Source organism: Lycium barbarum, chromosome 4 (assembly GCF_019175385.1).
Source record: "Lycium barbarum isolate Lr01 chromosome 4, ASM1917538v2, whole genome shotgun sequence".
In the NCBI taxonomy this organism is placed as follows: domain Eukaryota; kingdom Viridiplantae; phylum Streptophyta; class Magnoliopsida; order Solanales; family Solanaceae; genus Lycium; species Lycium barbarum.
The window spans coordinates 9,613,779-9,624,454 of record NC_083340.1 but is presented as its reverse complement, the minus strand read 5'-3'; the positions used below and the strand labels follow the sequence as shown (position 1 = coordinate 9,624,454).

Below are 10,676 nucleotides of genomic sequence, written 5' to 3'. Positions count from 1 at the left end.
AAAAATAAAAAGCTCAGATCTGTGTGTTCGTTGATTTTTGTATCTACGTCGTTGCACGATTTTTCAAATCCGGCATCGGAATCTGACCGAAAAAGCCACCGGCGGCCAGATCTGATGAATACACAGATCTAACCGCTGTCATCGTCATCAACAGTGGATATGCAGTCCAACGTTCGCCGTCATCGCCATCGTCATCAACACCGGCGAACAATAACAACAACACAACATCTTTGAAATTTTTTGTCCTACAATGTAATTCCATTGCAATTTTTAGTCTTGTGAATCTGATTCTTAGATTTTTTTGCTAAGCGATGATTCAAATTTCACTAATGTTTACTTGCATCGGAAAAGACGACTTGAAGGGAGGGAGGAGAGAGAAAAATGTGGATACAAGGGTTGCTTTTTTATTTTAACCTATTTTGTATGTTTTAGTTATGGAGTGTAATTGATATACACCCTTTAGCTATGAGGTGTAAATTAATTAAAGTATAGCTACTATTGCAATATAGTTTTTTGTGCTCCGATTTCTGCTATTATCTGTTATTTCCTGTGCCGCTTGCATTATTTCATTTCCATATCGCTTTGAATCTCTAATCTCTTAACCTTATCTGACTTCTTTTTATGCTTTTATTGAGCCGAGGGTCTTTCGGAAACAGCCGTCCTACCTTGGTAGGAGTAAGGTCTGCGTACACTCTACCCTCCCCAGACCCCACGATGTGGGATTTCACTGGGTTGTTGTTGTTGTTTTTGTATAGCTACTAGATAAAAATAAGGTTTAATATTAGCTACACCATGTAAATTTCCCTTTGCAATTTGCTCATTTGTGAAGGTGGATGTGGATGTGGATGCGGATGTGAAGTGTAGGTTCACACTCCTCTGCCCGCATTTCCTTCTTTTCCCTAAGAATAAGATTATGAGCCTGTTTGGATGGGCTTATGCCTATAAGCTGTTTGCATGCAGCTTATAAGCTAAAAAAAATAAGTTGAGGTAGTCTAACTTATTTTTTTGGCTTATAAGTTGTTTTCAGCTTATAAGCTGCTTTAGATAAGTTAAGTCAAATGGGCTAAATTATTTTTTTGAATTTATTTTAAGCACAAAATGACTTTAAGCTGGTCAGCCAAATACTCAAAAAAGCTGAAAATAACTTATAAGTCAACTTATAAGCCAATCCAAACGGGCTCTATAAAAGGAAGTGATTGATTATACTTAATTAAGAAAGTGCACCTACATTTGTACGGCAAAGCACGATGGGTTAAATCACTTTTCGTTGTCTAATCATCTAAATGATGTACCCTAACATGGTTTTATTTCTTGCTTAAACAATGCTAAATATGCTGGATGAATGAAGCATATTCCTATCTTGTGTAGTAAAATGTTTCCCATTTATTCATTACTTGTTGGACTATAACTAATGTTAATCTTACCCTGAAAGAATGGTATCATTCGGGGATCGTAAATGCATTAAACTTTAGAATGAAAATAAGTTGGGATTTAAGTCAAAATTAAGCATATTACGACTAGGGACTAGAAGCTAGGGGCGGATTTAGAAAGTTGATTATTGGTTAATATATATTTACAAGTTTTTTGCCCAAATTACTCTATATATATTTATAAAAGTTGATCGTACTTTTAGTCTCGAACATTAATAAATTTTAGTTCTTATGATATCCGATTAAGCAAATTTGACCTTCAATTATTTGAAATGTTCACCGTTAATCCCTTATGGGTTTTTTTTTTATTCTAATCCCTTGGCTTGTGAATAGTCTAAAATTTTCTGAAGTATTAATCGTTCAATCATTTAATTTAACCACACAGTATGTTAAAGTCGTATTATTAATCCAAATGTGACTTGCGAAGGTAATAGACTTCTAAAAATAGGCTCATTGTGATGGTCAAATTAAGCATTTTAATATTAAAATAAATTGTATTAAAGTGTCTTTCTCTTGATTCATTATCCAATTCATAGTGGCAATTGATGTGTCCGTTCTTTGCCTCATATTAAAGTATCCATAATGGTGCATTTCTTATTCATTGTTACGTGGCAGTAACTCATTTTCCGTTGGAGGTATAATAAGACCGAAACGGTCTCTTAATTTCGCACGTTCTTAGTGACCATTATGTATTCTTTTGTAACATTTGTAACCTTCTACCCATTATTCTTCATATTACACCACTTTATTATTCCTTTTATCCACTCTTTTCATCCAATTAATTCAAGGATGAATTTTTTAACTATAAATAGTTTGTCATCCTTACCTTATGGGTAGAGAAAAATATATACTTTGGAGAGTTCTTGAAAAGTGAGGAATATAAAAAAAAGTTTATTAGTTGAAGGAAGGTGTTCTTCTTTTTGGTGGAGCTTTGGACTCAACATCTTGTCTAGAGTTTGTTGAGTTGTACGACGTGATCGGGCTGTTGTATCCTGGAGGGGACAAGTCAGAAAGATTATTGCTGGACCAGTAGATTTGCTGCAGTGGACTTGAATCTCCTTAAAGAGAGCGAAATATTCGCGCCTCAGCCAAAGATAATTTTATTTCTTCATTTTATTTTTTCAATTGTAATTGTAATTTCATTGTATTATCACCAACACATTGTAATGTATTTCCAACATAGAGAGATCAAAAGAGCATATTTCAAATAATTAAAAGTTGATATCAGAAGGATTAAAATTCAAAGTTATCAAAAAAAATGAAGGTCTAAAAGTGCTATTATCTTATCTATAAATATTTGACATTGAATTCAATTATTATTATATTATTAATCTGAGGTCATTGTGTAGCTATTGTAAGAATCCATAAACTTTAAATTTTGAATCCTCCTCTATTAGTAGCGGAGATATTTCTACTATATACAAATTCTTAATATAATACACATTGTACTGTTAAACTATGGTTTTGGTTTAAATTTTCTATTATTTTAATAGGATCTTACATATGTCGAATGTTATGGGTTTAGATGAGCTCCTGACAATTTTTATTGCTCAAAATTAACCAAGCGATTTTTTTTTTTTTTAAGGAAGAGAAAAGCAAATCCAAATGCAACATGATTAATGTTTGTTCCTTCGTTGGTATTTTTCTTGTTTGAGAAATTAGAAGTTATTTCTTTGTCCATACTCTTTTTGTCTTTTCCTTTTTTAAACCATACAAAAGCACCGCAACAGTAGTTACGTGACTGATTATCTGACTGAAGGTAAAGGATAAACCATATCCCTTTTTTCGGCTAGAAAAGTTTTCCATTATCACATTCCATTTTATGTGGATTAGGTAATGGATAAATCAAAACGAATCTCTTCTCTTCTTCTTCTTTAATGAATTTTGAGAACTGATATTGCATTGTAAATTTTACTTATGATACAAGACGTGATTTTTTATAATAATGCTTGATTTAAGTCGGGAAATTCGAAAATAGAATAGTAACCTGTTGGATAATTTTATACAGTACACGAAATCGCAAGTAAATCATCAGACAGAGATATAATTCTAGAAGAATGGTAAGAATACCTTTTCAATAAGTTTCCGACACTAGAAAAGGCCAATGAATTTTTACTTAATAAGATTAACCCCAATGCATATTTACTTTTTAGGCCCAAATACTTTTAATAACTTATTAGATCATAAAACGGGCTCATTTAATGATATCATATCTATGTATAGATATATTCATATGTGAGTCCATAAAATAAAAATTACTAACATAACCTACTGTAACTAATATTGCGATAAAAAATGTACTAATAATTTTTTACTTGATCGATATATGCTTAAATCATCTCTTTATTTGTTCATCGTATTTATTAATGATCACTTAAATAGGACGTTGATGTTAGAATTAATTACAGTCCATTTAGTCTTCGAGTTCCCTTAATTAATTTTTAGCTTGAAGCTTTTAAACTAGATGCAACATCTGTTTTTGCAAAATAACCTGGAAGCGAAATAAAACTTGGAAATGATTTGCAGGTATCAAAAGAAAATTGAAGAATTAACTACAACAACAATGAAATACCCAGTGTATCACAAGTGGAGTCTGGGTGGAGTGTACAAAGGTCTACCCTGCCTCGTGGAAATTGAGAGGTTGTTTCTGAAAGCTCCGTGGCTCAAGTACGGTAAGTCAAAGCAATTATGAAAAAAAAAAAACAGTAAAGAAAACATGACAACTAATAAGAAAAACGAGATAGTGCGATAACCGAAACACAGTAGACAAAACATATTGTAGTGGTCATCATCTTAATGTACGTATGACAGTGAGAAGTTTGCTGAAAAATACACAAGAAGCACAAGAATTTGATTCCAATATTTTCTTATTGATTGAATAATCCCCCATCCAATCTCTTCGTCTTGTTATACTCCAGAATGCACTAGAAATCGTACTTCAAAACAAAGTCCTTTAAAAAGGTTTGTCATTTTTTCGTTTGGAACTGTTTTTAAAAAAATCTGAAAAAGAACCTTTAAATTGAGTAGAACTTCCGAAGAAAATATAAGAAATGCTTTTGCTACCACAAAATATCTTCAAAAAGGTGTGACAGTTGAAATTCCTCTATTTTTAACTAAAAATCTCCGATTTGAGTTTTGAAAAGGGTTAATAACACCTTGATCCCACAATTATTAATAAATTTTAATTTTCATCCTTGTGATATTTAGTTAAGCACATTTAATCTTTAATTAGCTAAAATGTGCATTTTTAATCCATTTGCTTGTGAATATTCACAGATTTATCATAAATATTAGTCGTTTCACTACTTAATTATCCGTGCGTTATGTTAAGCTTGTAATGTTACTCCATATTTGACAGTAATATAATCTTAAAAGTAGTCCAAATACAATATAATTCTCAGCTAAAAGGATTAAAAGCATATTTTAATTAATTAAAAGTTAAATTTGTTTCATCAGATATCACAAAGACCAATATCGAAATATACCAGTAATTTAAGAACAAAAAATAATATTAAAAAGAATCTTTTTGTAAAAGATATTATATCCAGTGAATCATTTGCCATGATTTTGAATTAATTTTTTTGGACTGGGATTTTAAATTAATTCAGACAGTAAATTGCAAATGTCAATGTCTTAAAAAAAACAATTAATTCTTCAAAACCCCATAAACAATCACGTGATCCACAATTGCAGGAGTACCAAAAATCAAACTGGGTCAGTTCTTTTTTGGGGCTCAATCTCTCAAAACAAATCAGATTGTCTCTCTATTATTGAGGGACATCCTTAGCTTGTTCTTCTATCATTATTGTATTGAAAATACATGCACTATCAAATCCACCTCTCATTAATTAAAGAGACTAGATAAAGATATACGCTATTGTTTTTATTTGTGTTTTTGTCTTTTCGCTCAAGTAGTAAAAGCAAATAAAGTTTCCTTTTGACTAGTCTCAAAACGTAATTTCCACAAACTTTGGCTGTCATTATTGATCAATTCTTCTCCTGCTACTACTTCTTTAGACGTGTTTGACCTACTAGTATTCTAGTAGTTTCTTTGCCTTGACAGAAAAGTAAAAAAAAAGCTTAAGGGTGTGTTTGGTAGGAAGAAATGTACTTTCCAAACAAAATTCAATCTTATTTTATATTTTGATCGGTCAAAAAATTTAAAAATATTTTCTCTAAAAAAGTGAATTATATATTTAAAAATTTCCAAATATGGAGAAAACAAGTCTGTAAGTAGCATCCACGCTAATCGTTTCTCCCCATCCTTCAACACATACGACCCTAACTCCCACCCCCATATCTCCACCCACCCCCCTATCTCCACCCACCGCCCTCCAATCCCAAGTATTTATTTATGTTATATATAAATATTTTTAGTACAATTTTTCTTGTGCAAGTATCAAACATTAATAGCTTACTTTTCAAAAAATTATTTTTCAATTTTTTTGTAAATAAACATTATCCTTCCTGCCAAACACACCGTAAACCTTCAAATATTCCACACGTTTTTGCATTATTATTGTTTTGCTTGTCGTGGATTTCTAATGAGGTAGGGAATTTTGGTATTCAAATTGACTTGTTTTTCTTCCTAGCTAGGACATGTTGTGAACGAAAGAATATTTACGTCAAATACGGCACATAATTATCGACTCATAATCATTCTAAGGAAATCAATTTCATAATGATATCTTGAACTTCCCAAAATGATTATTTGTCGGTCTAACTTTAGAAATTTGAGGGTACTATTTAGGAGGTACAATGTATAGATGCTAAGAAAATTAACATTGCAAACTCATCTTTGGGATTCTATTGATATAACCTAAGATATTTTACTTGTAAAGTTATTTGCTAAATCATTTACAACCACTTGACTGAGTATAAATGTATTTTATACGGTGATATTTACCCCATTTGTGTAAAATATGGCAATTAGGTTTTTTTTTTTTAAAGAAATTTAAGCAATCAAACACCGTAAAATGATTTCATCAAGGAAAATAGTCTTTTTTTTTTTTTTATGAAAAAAGCATACCAAACGCATTCATCTGGTTTAGCTTTGCTTTATTTACCCATATAAGTAAGTTATTTTTTTTTTGAATAAATCATTTTTATAACCAAAAAAATTGTTTGACTTATGTGTGAAAGTGCCTTTTAAAACCAACCACACATTTAAGGAATAAACATAATTATGAAGGAATTTAGTATTTAATAATCTCACTTAAGCAATCAGATTCTATTTCATATATAGAATTTTTATTTTTGGTGCAAACATATCTATTAGATTTGATTTGTAAACACATCATCAAAGAGTCCCCAAGAACAATTCAGTGTGCAAGACATCACAAATTCAAATCATAAAATAAGTCATAAATTAATGATATGAAAAGTAGAAGGCTTTATTAAAATAAAAAAACAAATAAAAATATCTGGATTTAAATCTAAAAATGGTAGATTTTTCTCAAAAACATGTGTCTCCACTAGATGGAATAAAAAATTAAACTACATTATCTAAAATCTACAAAACCCAAAAATGAAGCCACCTACCTCACATAATTACCACATTGCCACCTCAGCCTTACACACCAAGTGGTTTCTTTCCTTTCTTATCTCTACCTTAAATAAACCTAAATACATTTTTCTTTATATTGTCCTGTCCATCCTCCCTTTCTCTCAAAAAATTTCAACTTTCTCTCACTATATATATATCTATATCTTCGATTATAGCAACAAAAAAAATAAAAATAAATCACATATAACACCTTATCCCAAAATCAAGAACCCCAAAATTAGTTAGCTATTGTTCTTTTCTTGGATCATGTAAAAAAGACCCAAACCCCATTTTTGGATTTGGATCTTGTTTTTTTGTTTGTGATTTGATTGGATCGGGTTATTTAACCATGACCCGAAGGTGTTCACATTGTAGTACTAACGGGCATAACTCAAGAACATGTCCTAACAGAGGTGTAAAGTTATTTGGTGTAAGATTAACTGATGGGTTGATTAGAAAAAGTGCAAGTATGGGTAATTTAACCCATTTTGCTACTAGTAGTAGTGGTAATACACCTTTAAATGGTGTTGTTCATGATTCACCTGGTGATACACCTGATCATATTGCTGTTGGTGGTGGTGGTGCTGATGGTTATGCTTCTGAGGATTTTGTTGCTGGTTCTTCATCTAGTCGTGAAAGAAAGAAAGGTTTTATTTTTTTTGGTTAATTTTGTGTTTTGGGTTTGTAGGGATTGTGTTTTTTTTTTTTTTTGGGTTCTTGGTTGTGTTGTGTGTTTACTAATCTGAGATTTTGTGGGTTGGGGTTAAAGTTTGCATTTTTAAAGATTAAGGTGGGGTATTTGGTAATTTATCCAAAAATAAAAATAAAAAAATAGCTGTAGTATTTGGTAGTATTGATGTTTTGGACATGTGTTTGAAGTTGATAATTATAATCTGTGGTTTGGTAAGTAGGGAAGAAGAAAAAAAGGATCTTGTGAGCTTTCAGTTTGGTAAAAGTGGATCTTTTTTCTCCATCCAACTTGTTGTCAAATAGTTACTCAATCAATAGGAAATGTGTAAACAAGGGTTGTGATATCTTTCTTCTTTTTTGTTTTTCTTCTCTGGATATTTCATTGGTACGGGCAGATTTATTGCAAAACATTGCCAGTTTATGAATTGTTTTTTTTCTTTTTCTAAGTTCCTTATTTTTGTATTTTTGACTACTTAACACATGTAATGACTCTTGTTGAAAGAATGCAATTATGAGCTTGAGAATCAAGTTAGTTCTATATGAGTTGCTTGAAACTCTAATTACACTCAGCTGTTGTTGTTTCAATGACTTCTTGGACATCCATTTGACCAGTTCTGTTTAATGTAGACTGAGAGTTTTGTTGGCTATCCTTATCTCCTGGAATTTTTTTCACTTTCCTGATGACTTTTACAATGTGAAAATGGGTCGAGATTTCTGCATTCTTAACAATCTGTTCTCATTTGTAAAGAGAGAGTGAGCTGAAGAAAGTGACCTGTATTTTCATGCTTAATTGTATTAAACTTTCTTGATTTGCTATTCTTCATCCCTTACAGAAGCACTTCTCGTTAAGGAAAAATTTGATTTTAAGTCCATAGAATTTTTCTCCTCTTTATGTTGGTTAAGTTTTTTCAGAAATGCTGAAGTTGATAAACTGCTCATATTGCTTCTGAGGGATTTATATTGCAGTCGGTTTTCTTGCTATGTTGGAACTCGAAATAACTTATAAGTTAATTGCAGGGGTTCCCTGGACTGAGGAGGAGCATAGGATGTTTCTACTTGGTTTGCAAAAACTCGGTAAAGGTGATTGGCGTGGAATTGCTCGTAACTATGTAATTTCTAGAACGCCCACCCAGGTTGCAAGCCACGCCCAGAAATATTTCATCAGGCAAACTAATATGTCAAGGAGAAAAAGACGCTCTAGTCTGTTTGATATTGTTGCTGATGAAGTAAGTGAATTCTTACTAAGATATGATTCTAATGTGCCCCGTTAAGTTTTATAGACCTAATTGGCTAATTATCACCATCGAATTGTAAACTTGTTATCTTAAATAAAAGGTGTTGTCTTTCTACCCATCTTTTTCTCCTCTATCTGGGACATCTATAATGATTCTCTATTACCATAGTAATCTTGCAAGCTTTATCAACTAGATGTTTAGTTCTGTTCCATATTGCTATCATCTGTTATATCAAAGTTGAACATGCCTATAGAGCTGCACGCAAGCTGGCCAGGCACTACGGTTATAGGGAAAAAAAACACCCAAGGGTCTGGCTTAGTGGTCAATGAAGTGCGAGGAGAACCATGAGGTCTCAGGCTCAAATCCAGCTGAGACAATAACACTAGGTGATTTATTCCCATCCGTCTCAGCCTTGTTGGACAGAGTTACCTGGTACCTGTTGCTGGTGGGAGATAGCAGGTATCTTGTGAAATTAGTCGAGGTGCGCGCTGGCTAGTCAGGACACTATGGTTATTAGAAAAGACAAGAAGATGAACATGCCTATATGTTATAACGCTATACTTTTGGATTGAATATGTTTTCAGTGAATTTACTTATGTTTATTGTTTTTTCTCTTTTTTGTTAATACCACAGTCGGGGGACACTCCAATGATATCAAGGGATTTCCTCGGAGATGATGCTCCACAAGCCGAGATGCAAAGCAACAATCCACTGCCTTCTGCTCCTGTTGTGGATGAAGAATGTGAATCAATGGGGTCTGCCGCTTCTGCCAACTCTAACGATGGGGAACATTCTCTACCCAAACCAGAAAGTTCACAATACCCTCATCAACTTGTATATCCTGCTTATGTCGCTCCATTTTTCCCGATGCCTTATCCATGTTGGCCGGGTTATACTGCAGCAGAGCCAGCAAAGGCAGAGACCCATGAAGTTCTCAAACCAACAGCTGTTCATTCAAAGAGTCCGATTAATGTTGATGAGCTGGTTGGTATGTCAAAGCTAAGTTTAGGTGAATCCATTGGTGATGCTGCCAAGCCACCGTCTCTGTCACTAGAACTGGTCGAGGGCTCCTCCAGGCAGTCAGCTTTTCATGCTAATAATCCTTCATCTGGTAGCTCAGGCATGAACTCTAGCCACAGTCCAATCCATGCAGTTTAGTCGGGTGCATTCACATGATATGTTTCCTGTTAATATATGATGATAATGTTCTGTAGTTTGGTTGGGTTAGTTTATAGTTCTATTTGTTGGGTCGATCTTAATAAGATTGGTTTAGGTGGTAACTGTTAGTTGGCAATACTCGTAGCTTGTGGACACTCATGTTTTGAAGTATTCAAGTTGTTGACGTTTTGACTTTTGAGTCAAAAAAATTTCGTTCTCCCGCTTGGTATTCTTTTAATTTTTGGTTTAGTGGAAGTCCATTTTTTCAGCTCAGATTTGAAGAAACGGGGATTCTTGTTCTCTGCCCGAGTGTGCCTGTTATCCTTACCAGGCAACGCATAAATAAGTTTGTGGAGATGTGAAACTGTAGTGCTGTGAATGACTCAAATATTGAATAAAATTGTGCGCATGTTTTTGTAGCTAAATAATAGTATCAACTTGTCAAAGGATATGCCTATTAGATATGAAGACAATTTAAAAGAATGGCAGGACTCTAAAGAGGGCGTTCCTGTCTGAGCTTTTATATCTTGATAAGGTGCTTTGGAGTCATCTTGGATCTGAATGTTGGTTAATATCTTCCACTGTTGAAGAGGTTCTCTTCTGGGTTAAACTTGTGTG

General features: G+C 33.0%; 1 protein-coding gene across 1 annotated transcript; it reads left to right on the top strand.

Moving 5' to 3' along the window:
- The first annotated feature begins 7,071 nt into the window (after positions 1-7,071).
- On the top strand, positions 7,072-10,276 carry LOC132635142 (transcription factor KUA1). The gene is made up of 3 exons (XM_060351404.1): positions 7,072-7,622; positions 8,683-8,891; positions 9,534-10,276. The coding sequence occupies exons 1-3, from the start codon at positions 7,325-7,327 to the stop codon at positions 10,056-10,058; spliced, it is 1,032 nt and encodes a 343-aa protein (XP_060207387.1). The 5' UTR covers positions 7,072-7,324; the 3' UTR covers positions 10,059-10,276.
- Positions 10,277-10,676: the final 400 nt, after the last annotated feature.